Consider the following 22,522-nt stretch of genomic DNA (forward strand, 5'->3'; position numbering starts at 1 on the left):
GCAGTGGGGAAGTTTCTAGAGCTGCTCCCAGGCTGTTGCCCGAAGTGCCTGCAGAGGTGATTTGGAAGCAGACCCCAAACTGAGACCGTGGATGCTCCAAGTCTGAGAAGGTCAGAGGGAGAGAGCAGAGAGAGAGGGGAGGCTTGAGGAGGGATTCATAAACACACACCGCACCCCAAAACCACCCGGCTGCAGCAAGAGAGGAAAAATTCTGGCACCTCCATACTGAACGAAAAGGGAAAGGGGAGAGCGGAATAGCTTGCAGCTTTAAGATGCAATGGAAAGAAAGAAGAGTAAGACAATTCCAATCACAGAAATAAAGACCTGAGCTTGGAAACGTACAGAGGGAATTACAGCGAAAGGTTATTGGCTAATCAGACTATGCAAGCTTGAATGAATAGCGGCGGTGGATATGGCATCTAGGAAAAGTCAGGAAATCACAAACTTGAAATGGGGTTGGCTTCAGTTCCCTTCCCCAACAGAAGTATTTCACCTGTCGAGTTGGCTAAGCTCATTAACATCTTTTTGTTTTCTTGTGAAAATGAGTCAGTTGCAGAATCTGACTGCCTGAAGATGTTACGTAAAATACAGTGGTTTGATCTTTCCAGCTTTCCGTTTGGGTTGGTGTTTCTCTTATCTGGGAAGACAGACTAAGAAAGCACATTGGAAGATGAGAGAAAGGTGAGATGCACAAGGACCTTAACTTGCAGAGGTCTCCCAGCATGGAGATGTGTTTGGACTCCAACACTCTGGACCACTGGGGCGTGGCTTGCAATACCTCCTCACCACCAGCCTATGTCCCGCTCCATCCCCAAACTACCCACCCCAAGGAGGCAGGGATGTGTGTCGGAGGACAAGTTTCTATCAGCAGTAAAGCAATTAGGGACGATGGATGTCACACGTGAAGAAACCCAATATATACGTCTCTCTGTGTGTCTATGTGATAGAGATGCCCACGGTTATGCTTCATTTTTTTTGTCTAAATGGCAGCACAGGCGGCAAAGCTGGGAGAAAGGCTCTCTGCAGATTCCAAAATGCTGGTGCGCGATGGGCTCTAGGAACAGAAAGCCAAGTGCCGACGGAAACCGAGAGCTCCCCAACTCTGCCAACAAGAGTCCTGTAGAAAAGGCAGTAGAACAGAAGCGAAGGGGGTGCAACTTGCAGACGGCTGGGCACTGCACCCCATTCGATGGCTTTCCCCTCATGCCTTGCCGGGGGGCCTCCACCAGGTTGGGGAAGGAAGCCAGGGTAGGACCGGAAGCCCCCACTTCTGCAGCAACTCAGAAGCCAGCTTCTTGGCACTGAGGGTTGCCCTGGGGTGGGGGAGGGAGGGAGTCTCCAGTTGACCCCTGGGTTGAAAGAACGGGGCGCGGAAGTGATTGCGTGTTCCGCCTCTCTCTTGCTGCCTTACACCGCCAACCTGGATGGCCATGGGAATTCCGAGATGAAAGCGAAGTTTCTCTTTAGAGTTCCTACAGGCGGTCGAAGCGATCATCCGGAACTCCTGGCTATTTATTGCATTAGGAAACAAGACCATTAAAGCATTGAAGACAGCCCTTTTGTGTACCTGCCAAGGGGATGAAGTGGGTTTGCAACAACACGGGTTGCACTGCAACCCTGGGTTCTTCGCTGGACTGTGCCGCGTCTGCACGGTCCGTGATCTGCTTTTTTTGTGGAGGAAGAGTCTGCCCGCGGGGCAAGCACATGCGCGTGAGCCAGGAACGCAGCTGCTGGGGAGGCCGCTACTCCATGCCGCTCCGGAGGATCTGGTTGGCCGCGATCAGCATGACGCTTATGATGAAGGCCATGGCAAAGGCGCAGATGAGGCTCTTCCGGACGCAGGTCTGTCTGTTCTGCTTCTGGGAATGCACTGGAGTGGGGTGTAGGGCAGAGGGCAAGGAGGCATGGAGGGAAGGCAGGGAGGGAAGAGAGAAATGACACAGTGAGACAGATTGCATTTCTTCCTCAACAAGCCCAGGGACCGGTCCACAGGAACAAGACTGGTCACATCAAGTAAAGCATCTCTAGGTCAGCTCTCGGAAGAGACTGGGCACCCCTGCTCCTGGCACATGGTATGAAGTGGCCAAACTTCAAAAATCATGCCAGATGTGATGTTCAGAGTGAGGTCTAGGCTTCCAGATGCAATAGCGCTATGGCGATTTCGGAGCGAGGAAATACATCACATTTTCAGCGTGAGTCTCACCAAAGGCATCATCCAGGCCTGGCCATGTCGCTTCTGCAGAAAGCCAGCCTCCCGTGTTTGAGGCAGCTGTTACAGACAGAGCGAGCTTCGGATGCATCCCTACAGGACGGGCTGGAAGCCACTTACCTTTCTCAGGACTGTTCTTGGGTGGCTGCCAGTTGAAATGACTCTAAGGGACTTCTGGCATTATGGCAGATACGCACAGCGGTGGTTCGAGCGCGGGGTCCCTGGGTAAGCTACATCACAGCACCAAGAACTTATTAAAAAGGCAGATTCTCAGGCCAGCCCCTGCTCCCCGCAAATCTGTTGAATGGGGGACTCTGGCCAGTGATCTCCCGAGTTTAACTAGGTGATCGTGGTGCCTGCTGAAATCTGGGTTGTGGAGACCACGTGAGCTGTGGATAGAACCCGCATGGAGAAAGGAGGTGCGGAATCCTCTCAGGCTTTTCGGAGGCAGGGTGTCCCTGCCCCCAGATCCTGCGGCCCCAAGGGTCTGACCTTGGGTCCTGGAGTGGCGCTGTCTTAATCCTTTTGTTGGGCCAGGTCTTGAGTCACCATTTTTATAAGGCCCACGAGAAACCATTAGTTGGTCTCGATCAGAAGGCGTTAACTAGTGGGTTAGGAATATGGGCCAGAAATAGGGAAATGGAAACAACAAGAAAGGAAAACCTTTGATGAAAGAACGGCTCTCTCCTCCGGGCATTGCTTCCCACGCCAGAATTTCTTTTCCTTCTCTTTCCTCTTTTTGTCTACACCTCCTTCCCTGTCCGTCCTGGCCCCGCAGTAAGCTTTACACACAGTTTACCACTTAGCTTGTGGAAGAAATCCCTTCCTGGGAGGCTGGAGGGAGGCGACCTACACCAGGGCTACTCGCTGGACCAGCTGCCTCGGCACCATCTGGGAGTCTGATGTCAATGCGAATTCCCCCACCCCATCACAGAATGACTGAATCCAAATCTATGGGGGTGGAGGCCAGGAGTGTGTACTTTTAATAAGCTCTGCAGGTGATTAGGGGATCTCCGGGCCCCAGCCCCAGGCTTTTTGGTTCAGTACATCTGGGTGGGGCCCAAGAATCTGACAGAGCTTGAGTTGCTGGGGGCAGGAGGGCTGTGTGTGTGTGTGGGTGTGTGTTAGGGACATCGGGGTGTGGGTACTGCAGAAACCCAAGGCCAGGACTGAAGAACATTTTCAGATTACCTTCCATTTTGCAAAGGGGTCCTTCTGCTAGACATTCTACTGTACCTTTGCAAACGACCACCAGCTGAGGGAAAGTGGTTTTTCCTTAGGCCAAATTGAGTGAAAAAAGAAAGAAAAGAAGTGTAATTTCCCTTAAAATTACTCTCTGCTGGAAAGAAGGCAAAAGAAAAGGTCAAGGTAGGGGCCACATGCCTTTAAAAAAACCTGAAAAAAAATGTTCAAGCTCACGCCCCTCTCCCCCTTGACACTGAGTGGCTCCTCTAATGCCCTAGAAATAGCAGGGAAGAAGCAGAAAGTGGGTGATGTTTCCAAAGGCAAAGGAGCTTCCCCTGAGACAAGGCTCAGGGGGCCTCCACAAATTACATCCACCGGAAAGTTTCTCCAGCAACCACACTTCACAGAGGCCCAATGCCCCCGGCACAGCTCCCGGCTCCCTCCCCAGTACCTGTCGGTTATTTCTGCCTTAGTCTCTTAGGCCTTGTCTTGATATCCTTAATCCTTCTGGGTCCACTGGGCCTCTGCTTCCCTTGGTGATTGAAAGTATTTTCGGCTCAGTTCTCTACTACTTGCTCATCCTGTCTGGGTCTTAGAATCTTATAAGTTCTTACCTGGAGGAAGAAAATTTCCTTGGTGCGGAGACGTGCCTGCCCCCAGCAGTGGGCAAATGTAAAAAGTTATATCAGCCCTCAGGAAGGAAAAGGGAGGTGGTGTTTGGGAAGGAAAGGACCCAAAGCAGAAAATAAGGTGAGGATGTGGAAATGGCGTATCTAACACTTTCTGAGGACTATAATTTATTCCGGCAGCTCCTCAGTATAAAAATGCTTCTGAAGGCAGACATCTACCTTCCTATCTTGAGGGCTGGCGAAGGCTTAAGGAAAAGAAAAATGGTGTGATTGGGCTGAGGGAGAAATTTTTTGCTGAAGCCCTTCTTTGTGAAGGACACTGGGAAAACAAGGTTACAGGCAACAGGATTATCCCCCAGGAGAGTGGCTGCACCTTTGATCTAAAAATCCTTCAAAGCAGTAGGAGGGGAGAGATAAGGTAGGAGGAAAGGCCTGGGGACCTAATAGTTTGTACATGAGGTCATGCCAGTCTGGATCCAGACGTGAGTACTGTAAGCAGAGTGAAGCTTCCAGCTCTCTCCTGGGTAGTTCTGAAACCCACCATCATCGGAGATTGGAGTCTTTAATTCAGATTCTGTGCAAGGATGAGAATTCTTTTTTATTTTTTAAATTAATTAATTAATTAATTAATGTTTGGTTGCGTTGGGTCTTCATTGCTGCGCACGGGCTTTCTTTAGTTGCGACGAGCGGGGGGGGGGGCTACTCTTCACTGTGGTGCGCGGGCTCCTCATTGCAGTGGCTTCTCTTGTTGCAGAGCACGGGCTCTAGGCACGTGGGCTCAGAAGTTGTGGCGCACGGGCTTAGATGCTCCACGGCATGTGGGCTCTTCCTGGACCAGGGCTCGAACCTGTGTCCCCTGCTTTGGCAGGCGGATTCTTAACCACTGTGCCACCAGGGAAGTCCCAGGATGAGAATTCTTTCACATCCAGTTCTGATGTAGGTTGTGTGGCGGAGTGAAGAAGCCAGACACCAGTCTGAATCACAATCATCTTATCCCACATTGTAGCTGTGTGAGCTGGGGCAAGCCAAGCTCCCTGGGCCTCAATTTCCCTGTCTGTAAAATGTGCGTAAATAAGACCTACCTTGTGGTGAGGATTATGAACATAGGAAGGTACTTGAATGTTGTCTGTGCCCAGTGAATGCTAATTCCTATATGGAGACCTTGAAAAAATTCCCCTCTACTTACTGAGCACCCACCTCCGTGGGCAAGGTACGCATATGTGCTTTATAGACTTCCTTGCAGAATTAATAGCGATAGTCCTTTGTGAATTGGGTGTGTGACCCTCGTTTGGTAGGTGAGGGCTCTGAAGCTCCGAGAAGTAGAATCCAAGGTCTTTTGGCAAATGGTGAAGGTGGGATTTGAACCCACGTCTGATGCTAATATCCAGGTTCAAAAGTTCTACACAAACTCTCTCCTGACCTTTTGTTTAGCAAAAGAAGATGCAGCCAGACGAAGAGCCAAAAGAAATACACTTCAAACACTTGGTGTGGTCGACAGTATAACCCAGCACTAATTAATGTGTTTGTTGATAATAATTTAATGCCTGTCTTTGGCTATCATATATTTGCATTGCACTATATTTCTGTGTATTTATTCATTCTCAGTGTCTACACTTGGTTTCCCCAACAAGACGACAGGTCAGCCCAGGATGAACTGTGAGTTGGAGATAATGGCTTCTTCTCTTCACTGCCACTTAGGAAGAGCCCTGGGCAAGAGGCTGAATTTCTCTGAGCCTCAGTTTCTCTCTCTGTAAAAGGAGCTAATGATAATTGTTCTGTTAATTTCAAAAATTATTTCAGAGATCAACGGGCTCATAAAAAATCAAAAACTATTGTGCAACCGTGACTTGCTAGAGAAATGCAAGGTATCCTTCCTGTATCCCCTGAGGGCTGAAGAAAAGATCTGATGGTTTTTCTCCTGTCTCCTGCAGCCTCTAGCCCCGGGCTGAGACTACAGCAGATGCTCCCAAAACTTTGCTTTGGTCCCTTCCCTCAATTATTCATCCTGAACTGCAGCCAGACTCCTTCCTGGAGCAGTGCTTGGTATGCGTCATCACGCCCTGCAATCTCCCTGAAGGCCCCCCCTTGCTGGGCTAAGCAGTTCTATCCGGCTCCTAAGCTCAGCAGGTAGAGGCAGGACCACAGATCACCTCCTATCCCCTTTGCCCCTCTGTCCCTAGACCACCCCTCCTCCCCGCCCCCAGCAACCTTTGTCTCAGCCAAGCAGCTATGCTCTCTACCTAGGACTCTGCAGCACTGTCCATAAGGGTGCCCACTTACCTTCCCTCTCATTTCTTCCAGGCCTAACCTAAACTTGACTTTCCTATGAGGCTTCTCCTGAACATCTGTCGTGCTCTCAAAGGGCCTGATATTTTAATTTTTTTAAAAATCTAGCTCTTGGGGCTTCCCTGGTGGCGCAGTGGTTGGGAGTCCGCTTGCCGAAGCAGGGGACACGGGTTCATGCCCCGGTCCGGGAAGATCCCGCGTGCCGCGGAGCGGCTGGGCCCGTGAACCATGGACGTTGAGCCTGTGCGTCTGGAGCCTGTGCTCTGCAGCGGGAGAGGCCACAACAGTGAGAGGCCCGCATACCGCAAAAAAACAAAAACAAAAACAAAAACAAACAAACAAAAAAATCTAGCTCTTAATATTTATTTACTTTCAATCGAGAAAGAATCCACATACCATAACATTCACCCTTTTAGGGTGTACAATTCAGTGGTATTTAGTACATTCCCAAGGGTTGTGAAACCATCACCACCACCTAATTCTAGAAAGTTCTCATCACCCTAAAAAGAAACCCCATACACATTAGAAGTCACTCCTCATCGTCCTCCCTCCCCAGCCCCTGGTAATCATTAATCTACTTTCTGTCTCTATGGATTTGCCTATTCTGGGCATTTCATATACATGGCATCATACACTATGTGACCTTTTGTGTCTGGCTTCTTTCACTTAACATAATCTTTCCCAGGTTCATCCATGCTGTAGCATGTGTGGGTACTTCATTCCTTTTGGTGGCTGAATAATATTCCATTGAATGGACATACCACAGTCTGTTTATCCATTCACCAACTGATGGACATTTGGGTTGTTTCTACTTTTTTGGCTATTATAAATAATGCTGCTATGAACGTTCATGTACAAGTGTTTGTGTGGACGTGTTTTCAGTTCCCTTGGGTACAAATCTTGGAGCCACATTGCTGCATCATATGGTAACTCCATGTTTAACTTGTCAAGGAACCTATTCCTTTTTGGATCTTATTGAACACTGAAAATGGTAAGAATACATCATGCTATTGGTGATCTTTTCTATGTTTTTCTCCCCAGTAGATGTTGATATCTTTCTACGTAGTACTTGTCACAGTAGGAGTCCAGAAAGTACATGGGGATGAAATGTGAGTTAGGGGAGGTTGACACAGGAGGACACAGGAGTGAGGTTTCCTGTTTTCTTAAAAGCTCATTAGTGAGTCCGTGCACCAGCAGACTCCTGGCTGCTGTGACAGGACCTGGGTTTGTAAGCTCTAGTGACAGACTGCTCCTTCCCCTTCTTATTTTGACAAGAGATTCACATGGCTCTGCTTGGCAAATGCCAGGCAGTGGCTCTCGAATTTTTTCCCGGAGACAGGAGTCTACACGGATTTTGCCATTGACCAGCTGGGTGAGCCTAGGTAGAATGGGTTCATAATCCTTCTGGCTTCAATCTTCAGAGACACTGGCTCCCAAATAAGGCAAATCAGAATCATAACAATTCTAATTGCCCTAACGCAGATGTACATAAGTGATGTTCCTGGCAGGGAGTTTGGGGCTCAGGAAATGGTAAAACAATATAAAACCCAGCTCGGATGATTCTAACAATTAGCCAGATCTACTAGGTCTGGGAGCTAGAGTTCTGTGATCCTTCCAGGTCTGACACTTTATGATTGTATGAAATTGGATAGTTCCATAGCCTAAGGTGCAGTTAATTAAGAGCTTGTGAAAGAGATTTTTCATCAGTGATAACACAGCGTCCAGGCGCCCACGTAAGACCTGAAGTTAGAGGTGGAGGATGTGGTCTCTAAGGAAACAGGTGATGCTTTTGTAGGAGGAAGACAGGCCACCTGTACTTGTGTGGGTATGAGCTGGCCCTTCGTCACCACAAAATCATCTTGGGTTTCCGGGTGTCACACAGCTGTGTCTGGCTTTGAGGGTCCTGCAAGGCTCCCTGGCATGGTGTGGCCAGGTGTTATTTTGGCCTTTCCAGCCATCCTTCCCCTTCATGTAACAAAATTCATGTTTTGATCTGGGGATCTGTGCCTCTCCACCTGGTGGAACTCTCAATCCAGGGCCTCACCTTTCCACTGGTAACAAACAAGATTGGCCAGTAGAGTACCCTAAGCTCTTGGCTTGTCCAGAGGTAGGCACATGGGCCAAGCAGATTTGGAGCCCCTTCTTGGAATGGAGCTGAATCTCGAGAGAGAGAATCCTGTTGACCTTGGGGAGAGAGGGCCAGCCCAAGAATGATGCCAACAGAGAGGAAAGGACAGAGAGAATGAGAGCAAGGCGGGGGCAGGGAGAGAATGTTGCTTGAGCTCTTTGGGCCCAAGTCAACCAGAGCTCATCCCTTTGGCTTCCCCCATTATTTGAGCCAGTGCTTTTTAGTTTAATGGGGTGTGGGTGGAGTTTCTGTTACTTGAAGCCAAAAGAGTCTTGACCAATACTCTTGGGAACTCCAACGTTGGCAAGGACTTAACTTTAGGGATGAAATGTGTCAAGAGGATGGGTCAAACCCTGTAAATTTGGTCCCTGCACCATCTTTCAAAGATGTGGTGTTCCAGCAGTACATACTCTGCAATGTCTCCAGGTAAAAAGTAACAATAAGAAGAGAACTGGGACCAGGGACCGGCCAGTTTTGTTACGATTGCTTACTAATGTGTTAAGCATTGTACTAAATCTTCTCACGTGTTATCCCATTTAATCCTCATAACAACCATATGAGGTAGGTCATGATAAGATTCCCATTTCACAGATGAAAAAAACTTAGGCTCTTAATATTTATTTAAGTGCCTTACTCAAGTGACCTATAGGTGGTGAGGCAGGATTTTAAGCCAGCCCTGTCCAGAGTGCAGAGCTGGAGTTCTTAGCCATCATGCCTATAGCTCTCCAGGTCTCTATCTTGTATTTCAGAATCTCTTCACTCCTCACTCATGGCTCCAGAAAACTTTCCTACAGGTTTGCTTTGATAGGTCCCCAACTAGAAGAAGAAAAATCCTTTTTTGTCCGAAGCCCCAACTTTGTTTCAAACTGTCTCCTGTCTCACCACCTGCCATGGACCTCTCCTACATCTACCCCAGGAGAACAGGTTTTATTTCAGGAAAGTCACGGCACCTGGTGAGCTGGGAGCAGGTGTTGTGGATGACACATCATGCCCTTTTCAGCTGAATGGGCATGAAATGCCCAAGGTGTACAGCCAGGTGATGAGCCAGGTCTCCCAATCCAGGTGTGCATTTGACATCCCGACAGAAACATTACGACTTCAGCAGGGATGGCTTGAGCTGGAGCCCTGGGACATGGCTGCAAAATTCTTTCTCACCTTCCAAGGAGCCCAGAAATGTTTGAATCTAGATATGACCACCGTTGTCCAATCTTTGCATCATCGGACAAATGAAAATAATAAGGCTCAGAGAGTTTTAAAATAAGTTCCCAGGGTCACACAGCTAGTCTACACAGGGCAGGGAACAGAACCCACATGACTGCACAGGGACGCTTTGGGGGCTACCTGGCCTGGGTCACCCCTCTGACATTTGTTTCTCTTGTCCATCATACTGAATGGTACAGAGCAGCTTTGCCGTGTCTTTCACAGAAACTATTTATTCCCCAGTTGATGATTTTTGCTTGATTTCCCTCTCCCGTGCGTGTTGTCAGAATGCCTACAAAACCCTGACAGCTGGTATTCCATTTAGGGACAAGACTTGGGGGACGCATCTTGAAAGGGCTCACACACAGATCTTGCTGCACGTCTACTTGACTTCCAAATATAATGTGATTTCACTGGCGACGAAATGGAAAAGGAGTGAGGATGATGAAGAGTCGTTCTGTAAAGAGTCTTTGAAACGCCTAAGCTCGGGGAAATGACCCAGGGCCACTAAAGGGGAGCCAGGGCGGTGTTTGGTCCGGTGGACCTAGATTTGAAGGCTTACTCACAGTTTGACTTCGGACAAATGACTCCATCTTGCTGAGCCTCAGTTTCCTCATCTGTCCCACAGGAACCACAGAACTGATCCCTCAGGCCGTGCCGACAGGTCGGTCTAACGTGTTAACAAATGACCAGCACGTGGCAAGCACGCCAGACAGCTTTCCCTCATCCCTTTCCTCCTGGACTTAGTATATAACATAATTTATCATAAGAACACTTAATAAGGATCTGGTGACAGGCAAATAGATGATTCAATCACAAGACCACTTAGTTTCACAGATGTCAGCGACTGGAACCAAATAATAAAATGTGAAATTCGTCTCTCAGTGTCACTGAGCTTATGTTCTCCAAAATCAAAACAGCTGGTGATTATTACAAGTGGTCCAACTGAAGCAAACCAGCTTAAACCTCTCTTATTTACCATGGATGGTGATTGGGCATTGTGGGTAGTCACGTAATCTTGTATCTGACCCATTTGATAAGACATTAGTACATCAGGCATAATCTTAGTAAAGGACTTAAAAAAAATGTCTGAGGGATTGGAAGGGTCTGGAAGTCCAACTTTTAGTGAAATATTCTCATTGGATTGGGGACACATAGGCTGCCCACCAGTGGGTAATACCAGAGAGCCCCTGAATTGAGTGGGGTTAAGTGAAATCTTGCCCAAAGCACCCAGCACGTACGTGGGTGACACCTGGTCAAGTGTCTGACTCAAGTTGATGATTTTCCACTTGGAAACCAGGTGTGAATGAAGGAAAAGTCCACTTCAGAATCCTTGCATTAGATTCTTCTAGATTCTAGTCTCTTCTCTGCCTTTCCAGGGGCTTCTGTAGGTGACTTCTTTTGGTGCTTTAGGAAAGTGGGTTCTATCCATGGTGTGACACCCCAATTCAGGACTTCCTGAAGAAGTCAGGAAAACTTTCCTTACATGTAACTTGGAATTTCATCCTATTTCCTCTTGTCCATTCCTTGAGAGAAGATGGAAAATGTAACGCTTACCTACGATCACAGAGCCCTACGTACCATAAAGATTAGGCAGATCAGACTGTGTGAGGGGCTCTGTGTATGTGTGTGTGTGCGTGTTGTTTGTATTGACCTAAAAATCCAATAAATAAAACAAAATCAAGGCAAAATGAAAACTAAAAAGAGGACAAAAAACCCCTCAAACCTCTCCCATCACGGGTACCACACCCTTTGGATCCCTGGCCTATTTCTCCGTTCTTTATTCTTCCATTCATGTGGAAGGAATAATCAATACTTCCTGACTTAATGGACAGAATCCGAACACCTTTGTGAAAGTATCAGACCCAAGATTTATAAAAGTGAAAAATATAATCATTGACATAAAATGCTGATGGCCTTTGGAAGCCCTCCTGTTAATTTCTAATGGACACACATTGCAGCATTTTCAAACCTTTTCCTTACTCCAGAAGCTCCAGCTTTGCTGAACTCAAAGACATCTGACGTGGGCTTTTTCAAATTCTGACTCTGCTACAAAATGCCTGTTTCACTGACTATCTCCTCCTTCTTTGCTCAGAGACCGATGTGCCCTTTCACTTTTTTAAGGCAAAGACTTCTTACATCTTTAGGTGTAATAGGTCCTTACACCTTGATTCCTCCCGCTGACACCAAATAGGGCAGAATTTCCAAGCGCCATGGATCACCCAGCTTTATAGGCGAGCTAATCAGCATGGGAACATATTTGCTGCAGCAAAGCTCTCAGAAGAGCAGGAGAGAGTTTCCTGAGTGGGGATCAGAAAGAGTGAAGGTGGCCTGAGGGGGGCTCTGGGGCCTGGGGGAAATGTCCCAGCTCCCGTACCCACATCGGTCATTTGGGGTTGCAGAGAAGAGAAAATTTGGAGAGATAAGAGTTCCATTGCTGGGACTTCCCTGGTGGTCCAATGGTTAAGACTCCGCACTTCCACTGCAGGGGCGGGTGGGTTTGATCCCTGGTTGGAGAACTAAGTGGTGCGCGGCCAAATAAAAGAAAAAAAAGTTCCATCGTTGAAAGAAAGAAAGGCAATCCCCTTGTCCCTACAGAGTTAGATGCTGGATTTACCAAGATGTGGGATGGTGCCAGCTGACAGGTGGGAGGGGGATTCTGAAATGTCAGCGAGGCCTTGGCTGAAGTGGCTGGACAGGCGAGGGGGCAGCCTGGGTCAAGGGCGAGAGCAGACAGGAAGGAGTTGATCACTGGGGCGATGGGGCAGCCCAAACAGCTGGAGGCCAAGATTTAGGAAGCACAAGCCATGCACCTACGCCATCAGACATCGGTAGAAGCAGGGAGAGGCTCAAACTGCCAGCAGGTCCCCGTTTGTGGGCAGCAGGCATGGGGGAAAGATGGAAGGGAGAAAGCTAAGGTCACCACAAGGTCTCAAATGGACTCTCTCAGTCCTAGGGCACCAGGGTGAATTCTGTGTCTGTGCGTCCATCTCTTCCCAGACTCCCTTGCCCTGAGTAAAATCAGGGAGCCCCTTTCCTGAATCTGGAGAGAGCCGTGGGCATTAAAATACATGCACTGGTGACTTCGGTCATATCCGAGGTGGGAAAAAACTTACACCTAAACGCAAACACAGTGAGGTTGTGTTTGGGGCCAAAAAGCGCTGATGTATTTTAAAAACCCTCTCTGACATGAAAATCTGTAAAAGGGATTATGTAATCAAGCTCACAGAGGTCATTCAAGAAATCAAGGTGTGAATTACAAATAGTATTCCTTTTATTAAATAAGATCATGAATTTTAAAGCACAGTGCCTGGCCCTTATCAGTCACCCCCAAACGGTAAGTGTTGCTAATGCTATATGTACTAATCATTAAAGCAGACCCAGGAAGACTTCTATTTGGAAACCCCTAAGTCAGCGATTTATTTTATTAATAGATGAGCTTTTGAGTAATAAAAAGACAGTGCTTAGAGTTCAGACTATTTCCCAGGGCAGTCTGACCTTTCTGAAAGTACTAAGACTTGTGACATTCCTCTGAATAAAGCACCAATCCATGAACATAGGTTCCTGTGGAAAATGCAGGGCTCAGAAATACTCTTCCTACTCATTCCAAGAGTGTGTCTGACAGCAGGGCGACTAGAGCCCCCAAATACCTCTACTGTTTGAGCACTGAGTCTGTCAGCTAAAATCAAGATGGAACAGAGAAGCCAGGCCTGCTGTTTTCCCAAATTTTAATCCAATCCCTGTCCTCTTCACCCGTCCTCGTCCTCCCAATTCCCCCGCCTGCCCGGCTGCAGACGGGCATTGGCTGTGACCTTCCCGCCCTTGTGTGGTCCCTGTGGCTCCAACTCCAAACGCAGACATTGATGCTATGGTCCAAGTCCCAAGCAGGGCAACCAAGGCACCTTCTGGACCACAGCTGGGTTTTGTTTGCTATACACAGCACTTTTGAAAATTTCACCGTGAACGCCTTTACAAGGAGGCATTGCTGTCAAGTTTACCCCAATCCCACCACTCCCTATTTCCCTGACTTGAGTTAATTTTGTCACCTCGGGGTATAAGCCACCTCCCGTTTCCTGTAGCAGTTCAGCCCTCACAGGGCCCACGGACGACCAGGTCTGGATGTACCACTGCGTCCACCTAGACAAGCTCAGCCCCGTGTTGTCTGCCTGTCGTGGGCCTCGGCTGGTTCTAACACAGCAGCTCCCAAACCAAAGAACCAAATTCCATTCTGGTGTCTATGTGACAGCTTACCATCTGTACACATTGGCTTGTTGTAATGTTCAGAAAAAAAGAACCGAAAGAAACAGTAGACCTTTTAAAAAAGTCTCAACCTTAAATAAGTTAAAAATTGCCCGTAGCCTGCTATGCTGTTTTAAGGTAATTAAAAAAACTTCTGTACATCAGAGCTGTTAAAGCAGCACTGATCTGTACTGATTAGGGAATAAGGTAGCCTTTTTTTTTTTTTTTTTTTTAAGCTTTCCTTCATGAGTCCAAGAAAAATGACCTCTCACAGGTCTCTTTCTTGGCCCCAGGAGAACCTTACTTTCTTGGTGAAGTTCATGAGAGTTTTTTCATGAGCAGGGCTTTTGTTGGCCAGTGTATTCAGAGAGAATAAAATAGGATTCCTATGAAGTAGGTATAATTATCCTGATGTTTATAGGTGAGGAAACTCATTCAGAGAAGATACACCCCTTGCCCAAGGTCACACAATTAGCCACTGGACTTGACCCAGGTTTGCAGACAGCTCAAACAGGCTCCTTACATCACCCCACGCAGCCCCCACTAAATAAAGGCCAACACCACAAAGCCACTCAAGTCACAGACCTCAGGGTCACCGGAGGAAGGAAGGGTCAATACAGGTCTTGCAAAAATGCAGAGTTGGGGGAAAAAAATAGAAAAAAAAGAAACCTACTAAATCTTGGCAAAAAGGATCTTTTAACCTCGGTCCTGGATTTGTGGCTTCCATCCAAGGCCACTTCGGCCCAAGAGACTGTAAACACATTTTTCATACAGAGGATGTGGAAGGGCTGGCCTATCCCAGACCAGGCAGAGAGCAGAAGCAGAGGTACCTACCGCCCTCAAACTCCGTCTGGCAGTTCCCCGAGGTCTCATTCAGGCTCTCTTCCTCGTTGATGATGATGTTCTCAATGTCCTTCATCGTTAAGTGGTCCCGGAAGGCGTGATAGAGGATGTGCTTAAGCTCTTCCAGAGTTATCCTCTGCATGTCGAACTGTGGAGATAAAGAGGAGTGAGAGGGGGACTTCCCTGGTGGCACAGTGGTTAAGAATCCACCTGCCAGTGCAGGGGATATGGGTTCGAGCCCTGGTCCGGGAAGATCCCACATGCCGCGGAGCACCTAAGCCCGTAAGCCCCACAACTACTGAGCCTATGCTCTACAGCCCGTGAGCCACAACTACTAAGCCCGCGACCCACAACTACTGAGCCAGTGTGCCACAACTACTGAAGCCCACACGACTAGAGCCCGTGCTCCGCAACAAGAGAAGCCACTGCAATGAGAAGCCCGTGCACCGCAACGAAGAGTAGACCCCACTCGCTGCAACTAGAGAAAACCTGAGCACAGCAATGAAGACCCAACGCAGCCAAAAATCAATCAATCAATTTTCAAAAAAAAGAGAGGAGTGAGAGGGTCTGGGGCACTTGGGGGTGAGAACTCGGCTTGGGGCATGACCAGCAAGCCCTAAGCCTTCCTACAGAGATTTGTCCCAGCTTTTCAAGACATCAGATGAGCAGTTTTCTGCCACGCTTAGCTCCAAGCACACTTGTGAACTTGCAGGAACTTCTCGGGAATTCAAGGAATGCGATTACCCCCGCAGTAGAGAATCTTGGAGAAAAAGATGCCACCTGCTAGTTTGGTTTCCTACTCATCCAGCCATCTGCTGTCACCCCTCCACACCTCATGTACTTTGGAGTGTGTCACACTTCAGACAATGCATATGTCTCTAGAAAGTTTTAAATCTTCCAAGAAGCCAGCATGTATCTTGCTCTAACAAGATAAAATGCACGTTCCAAAGCCATGTTTATGAGGAAGAACAGGTGAAAAAAGGTGTAGCGTTTCCACTTGTGTTCTTCTGCTACAAGGGAGAAAATTTACTTTTCCACTCCATTTCTATCAGATTTGGTCATGTCACTTTCTTGGCCAATGAAATGTGAGTAGAACTAACATAGGTCACATCGATTAAAATCTTTAAGAGCCATTGCGTGGTTCTAGCCTGTGTCCTTTTCCTTCTGTCCTACAAAGAGGCTCTTTCATCTGTTGGGGTCCCAGAATGAGGATAAAGTGGGGAAGATAGCCCAGAAATGAAAAGTAAATGGGAGTAACAAATGCCCTTCGTTGTAGCCATAGAGATTTGGTATAACTTGGTTTACAATATAGAAATTAGTACATAGAAATGAAAAGCTACCATAACAAAAATTCTAAAAGATGATGTATGGATTGCAGGGCCAGGAAAATAAGAAAACTGTTATTGGAGGCTGGAAAGATAACAACCCATGTTATGCAGTAGCAAAACATTTGGTAAAATTGTTGCCTGTGATAACTCAGAGGGCAGATACACATTGAATGGGTTTGTGGCTTTAGGTAAAAAGTTTGGGACTCAGCAGGCTCTGGTTGCAATTGGTTGCTCATCTACAAGAAAGAGATGAGCTCAGAGTGAACTAAATCAGACAGAGAAAGACAAATACTGTATGATCTCACTTACGTGCGTAATCCACAAACCAACGAACCAACCCGTATTCATGGATCCAGAGAACAGATGGGTAGTTTCCAGAGGCAGGGGGGTGGGGAGTGGGTGAAATGGGTGAAGGGGGTCAAAAGGTACAAACTTCCAGTTATAAAATAAGTCCTGCAGATGTAATATCCAGCATGGCGGCTACAGTTAATAACGTTGTATTGTGTATTTGAAAGTTGCTAAGAGAATAGATCTTAAAAGTTCTCCTCACACACAAAAAATGTGTAACTATGTGTGGTGATGGATGTTAACTAGACCTCTTGTGGTGAGCATTTCACAGTATACACAAATTTCAAATCATTATCTTATATATAGGAAACTGATATAATGTTATATGTTAATTATACTCAATTTGAAAAAAAGGTGATGAACTCAGGAAATAATTGATTGTTTTGCAAGCCAGGAATAGAGACAACCCCCAAACTTCTGGTCTTGCAGGGTTGAAAGAAGCAATTGTTTCTCATCTCCTACTAGGAAGAGATAAAATTGAGAAATGCTATAAATAACAATCCAAGCCTATTAAATCAAAATGTCCCTTGTTAAAATCTCTGAATATGTTAGGTGGCTCTCCCAGAAAGCTGGTCATTAAGTTTAGAGAGAGGTATGTCTCAAAAATAATTGTGGATATTAGCAGAAACCAACTGGAGTTAAATAGATTTTTCAAAATGACTAACTTTTTGAGAGAGCCAAGAGCAAACAGCCTGGACTAAAAGACTATGACTGCTCAAAACTCAAAATCATCTTTGGGCTCCCAACCTTCTATGGGCACAAGCCACTTTGAGGATAAGTTACAGAGGCCCCAAGAAGGGTACATTTTCCAATACCCTTGATAGGGATAGAGTAGGATAATTAAATAGTCAGCTTAGAAATCTCACTAGGGGATTAAGACAGAAAAGGAATTTTAAGGGAGTTTGGGAGACTGTTGTAAGCTAATAACCACTCAAGAAAAGAATCCAGTAACCTAGCAACAATCTACTCTACCTTGAAAGAAGACCAGGTGCATCCAAGTGCCAGACACACTCAAGCCACAAACCCTGATATTTAAAACACAAGACAATAGATACGGGATGTGAATCCTGTTACATGAACTCAGAGAGTTAAGAGTCCTTGAAGAGTAGCATTTCTGCATGTGGCCAAGACAGAAATATAGGTGAAAGGGGAAAGAAACTAGGTGAAAGGGGACATTATACCAAAACCTGAGATAAATTACCATATTTTAGTATAAGTTACCACCCTTTTGCTAATATATATATGATCTAAATAGCACCATGACATCTGCCCAAGAATGAGGAAGAGGTGGTCTTCTCTCCTCCCCACTTTTTATTTGATTATAAAAATGTAGCCCGCTTTGTTCTCAGGGCTGTGTTCCCTTGCCAGCCCACCTGTATCTCTCACAAGTGTCCTGTGCTAATAAACTCACTCTTGGCTTGTCGCTTTGCCTCACACTGAGTTCTTTCTGTGATGAGGCAAAAGAACCTGAGCTTCAGTAAGTCCTGACACCAGGTGAGTGGTTTTCATCAAAAGACAGCCATCATCAAAAAATCTACAAACAATAAATGCTGGAGAGGGTGTGGAGAAAAGGGAACTCTCTTGCACTGTTGGTAGGAATGTAAATTGATACAGTCACTATGGAGAACAGTATGGAGGTTCCTGGAAAAACTAAAAATAGAACTACCGTATGACCCAGCAATCCCACTACTGGGCATATACCCTGAGAAAACCATAATTCAAAAAGAGTCATGTACCCCAATGTTCACTGCAGCACTATTTACAATAGCCAGGACATGGAAGCAACCTAAGTGTCCATCGACAGATGAATGGATAAAGAAGATGTGGCACATGTATACGACGGAATATTACCCAGCCATAAAAAGAAACAAAATTGAGTTACTTGTAGTGAGATGGATGGACTAGAGTCTGTCATACAGAGTGAAGTTAGTCAGAAAGAGAAAAACAAATACCGTATGCTAACACATATATATAATCAAAAAAAAAAAAAAAGGTCATGAAGAACCTAGGGGCAAGTGTATATGGACATATATACACTACCAAATGTAAAATTGCTAGCTAGGGGGAAGCAGCCACATAGCACAGGGAGATCAGCTCAGTGCTTTGTGACCACCTAGAGGGGTGGGATAGGGAGGGTGGGAGGGAGATGCAAGAGGGAGGAGATATGGGAACATATGTGTATGTATAACTGAGTCACTTTGTTATAAAGCAGAAACTAACACACCATTGTAAAGCAATTATACCCCAATAAAAATGTTAAAGAAAAAAAAAAAAAAGACAGTGGGTTCTAGACCCCTTCTAGTCAGGGATCGTGGATTCAAGTCCCAGCCCGTGGGTTTGAGTCCCAGTCTGAGCTTTGGCTAGGTTCGAGTCCCATCTGAGAAGGAGTGCAGTTTCACCTTCATCAGGTGAGTACAAAGAGAACAAATGCAAAAGGATGGATCTCCCAGATGGTGATGAAATCATGCAACGACATCAAGCACCATTTCCAGGAAACACAACTAGGGTCTAATTAGGGAACATACCTCAACTCAAGGTCTGTTCAACAGGATTTCAGAATTGCTCCGAGACTTGGACTGCTATGCGTGTTCCATTGCTTGCTTTCTGGATGGGAATATTTTTGGTGGTTAACCTGACCCCGTTCCACTACTAAAAATTGAGTGTGTGTTGGGGGATGGGGTGGATTCAGTTGGGTAATTTGACTTTGCAGTTCATATGTCTCCAGATCATGAGAAGTCACACCCAGATTTGATGTACATCTTGAGATTCTACATCTTGTCTTCTGTTGTCATTGGATGGGACTTTTGAGTGTCTCCCTTGGGGAGGGGATGAGTATATTTTGTGGCTAAAGGGAGGGAAATAAATATTTATGAACAAGAGTGTGGGCTGTAATTGGTTATATTATTTCCAATGATTTCTTTCCCCTTCCTGTGAGAGGATTATATCTCCCTGCCCATTAGCATCAGGCTTTGGCCAAGTGAACGAGGGAGAAATTGATCTATATGAAAGTGATGGAATTCCAAGGAGAAGTCTCAAAGTTATCCATGTGTTCTGCCATTTCTCTTTTTCTTCTGCCACAAAAACACGCTAAATATGGGCCATTCCTTCATCCTGGGTCCCAGAGTGAATGCAACATGGAGCTAATCCACGAAGGGCATGTAATTTGAGTGAGAAGTAAACCCTGGTTATTAGCCACTAAGACTTTGGGATTTCTGTAGTATAACTCACCCAAGACTGAATACAGAAATCAATGTTTTAAGTTAGTATGGATCATGATGAAAGGAAGTTTGAGACATTTTTTCCCCCTGCTTCCTTTGTAAAGCAATTCCTACCTGGCTTTCAATATGCCCCTTGTTCTGACAAATTAAATTGGGTTACTGGAACTTGCTGGAAACCTAAATGACTCAAGTTCAAAGACATTTATATGAGTAAGAATAATTGAAGGGGGAGTGTGTGTGTGTAAAGTGGACTTGTTTTCTGCATCACAGTTTAATTGACTATGAAAGTGAATTCCGAGACACTTAGGGTTGACCCATGACATAATCTCCCTTTAGATTTGATAGGAGATCATGTGGTTATTAGCCTGGATATCGAGAGAAGCCTGGCAAAATGCATGGTGAGGGTGATGGACCTCACAGATGGGAAATCTGGGGCCCCTCTGCCATGGTTAGAGACAAAGAATGACAAAATCAAAGAGACTCTGAGAAAATGAGTAACCATTTCCTGAAAGACCAATTTGAAGGACCAGAGTACCTGGAAAAACTCTCACCAGCTGAGAATTTGCTGAAATTCAGATATTAGGTGAAAAGAACTAGTCAGGGGCTGTAAAAAGAGAAGGAGATCAGCTCTGTGCTTTGTGACCACCTAGAGGGGTGGGATAGGGAGGGTGGGAGGGAGGGAGACGCAAGAGGGAAGAGATATGGGAACATATGTATATGTATATCTGCTTCACTTTGTTATAAAGCAGAAACTAACACACCATTGTAAAGCAATTATACTCCAATAAAGATGTAAAAAAAACAATTAATTAAATAAATTTTTAAAAGAAAAAAAAAAAAGAAGGAAAAATGGAGATTCCAGAAATCTATAGTTTTCCTTTTATTTGGTTCTCTGGGTCATGTTTTAATGTGAGGATATTAATACTTAAGCAAAATCAGTTGAGTAGAATTCCATGTTTTCTGCATTGTCAGAATAGAGCTGTCTTTTACAAGTTTGAAAGAAATCACTATAAAACAATATGGGCACAATGCCAACAAGTATTTCTTCCATGGTGATCAATCAATCCATTGAGCTTTTAAATTTTTCTTGAGTCAATTTTGAAATCACGTCCTTTTTCAGAAAACCAGCCAAAATATTTTCATCACTGTTAGCATGTAACTATGCACAACAGTTCCATGATTTAAAATTTCTCTCAATGCTTCTTCTATCCCATTTGGTATTTTTAACCCTATTTGTTTTTCTTTCTCCTAGGTTTGATTTTTGTTGTTTTATTCTGTTTTTAGTGAATCTTGGTTAAAGATACACTTTAGCCTGTACAGCTATTTTTAGGAACCTAAGGAGTCTGCCCTTATGGTAAAATCTCTGTTGAGTCAATTACACAAATATAGTTATCCTTATTAATTATATTATGTAGTCTTATAATTATCATCTGTATCTTGTATAACCTTAGTTTCTAGGGATGACTTGATGTGTCAAAGACCATGAGTAACACACTGCAGTCTGTGGAAAAGAATTGCATCTCCACAAATTGTTCTTTTAGTCCTAATATTTTTTAAACGAGGCTATCCTTTATAGCAAAAAGATTGATCTCCTAATTCAACAAATGGTTATTGAGGCTGACTCCACACCAGATACTGTGATGGAGATACAAAGGTGAGCGAGATGTCGATTGCTTTCAAAAGACAAGCAAATGAGTGATTTTAATTCAGTGGGATAACTCACTGTGATAAGGGCCACCCAGGATGGCTTGGAAACCCCTGGGGAATGTAAAAGCTCACAGGTCCATCAAACGGCCAGGTGTTGAGTTTGGAGCAGGAGAAGGTGGTTGGGGATAAGATGAGAGCTGTGGGCGGGGTGCTAGTCAATAAAGGCCATGGAGAGGAGCTTGGTTGTTGTTGTTGTTTTTATTGGAGTAGAGCTGCTTTACAATGTTGTGTTAGTTTCAGGTGTACAGCAAAGTGATTCAGTTATATATATCTATATATTCTTTTTCAGGTTCTTTTTCATTATAGGTTATTACAAGATATTGAATATAGTTCCCTGTGCTATGCAGTAGGTCCTTGTTGTTTATTTTATATTTAGTAGTGCCTCTCTGAATCCCAGACTCCTAATATATCCCTCCCACTCCTCTTTCCCCTTTGGTAACCATAAGTTTGTTTTCTATGTCTGTGAGTCTGTTTCTGTTTTGTAAATAAGTTCATGTGTGTCATTTTTTTTTTTTTTTTTAAGATTCCACATATACGTGATATACTTGTCTTTCTCTGTCTGACTTGCTTCACTTACTAGGATAATCTCAAGGTCCATCCACAGCTTGGTTGTTTTTTGCTTGTCTGCTTTTACTTTTTTATTGTGGTAGAATATACATAACATACATTTACCATGTTATCCATTTTTAAGGGTCCAGTTCAGTGGCATTAAGTACAGTCACCTTGTTGTGCAACCATCACCACCGGCATTCTCCAGAGCTTTCTGTATTTTCCCCAGCTGAAACTCCTTACCCATTAACCACTATCTCCCCATCCCCTCCCACCCCCGCCCCGCCCCCAAGCTCTGGCGGTCACCATTCTACTTTCCGTAAATAGCCAAATGTGAATTTGACTGCTCTAGGTCCCTCGTGGAAGTGGAATTGTACAGTATTTGTCCTTTTGTGACTGGTTAATTTTGCTTGGGTCATGTCTGCAAGGATCATCAATGTCGTAGTGTTTATTCCTCTTTGAGGCTGAACAATATTCCATCGTATGTATACTTTGTTTTTCTATTTATCCATCCCTGAATACTGACTGGTATTGCTTCTGCCTTGTGGCTGTTACTGCTATGAATGTAAGTGTACAAGCATCTGCTCGTGTCCCTGTTTTCAGTTTTTGGGGGTATATACCTAGAATTGGAATTGCCAAATCAATGGTAATTC

At 45.3% G+C, this 22,522-nt stretch overlaps 1 protein-coding gene across 3 annotated transcripts in view; it reads right to left on the reverse strand.

The window, feature by feature from the left end:
• Positions 1-1,502: 1,502 nt before the first annotated feature.
• Positions 1,503-22,522, reverse strand: part of CALN1 (calneuron 1) — a 467,864-nt gene continuing 446,844 nt past the window's right edge. The window contains exons 5-6 of one of the 3 annotated variants that reach the window (XM_007469910.1): positions 14,711-14,867; positions 1,503-1,870 (exon numbers count right to left, since the gene is read on the reverse strand). In XM_007469910.1, coding sequence (XP_007469972.1) covers positions 1,743-1,870; positions 14,711-14,867 — 285 coding nt within the window. In that variant the 3' untranslated portion in view covers positions 1,503-1,742. The remainder of the gene's footprint in view (positions 1,871-14,710; positions 14,868-22,522) is intronic. The other 2 variants (XM_007469911.1, XM_007469912.1) reach the window with 2 other exon arrangements.

This window comes from Lipotes vexillifer, unplaced genomic scaffold (assembly GCF_000442215.2).
Source record: "Lipotes vexillifer unplaced genomic scaffold, Lipotes_vexillifer_v1.1 scaffold128, whole genome shotgun sequence".
Taxonomy (NCBI): domain Eukaryota; kingdom Metazoa; phylum Chordata; class Mammalia; order Artiodactyla; family Lipotidae; genus Lipotes; species Lipotes vexillifer.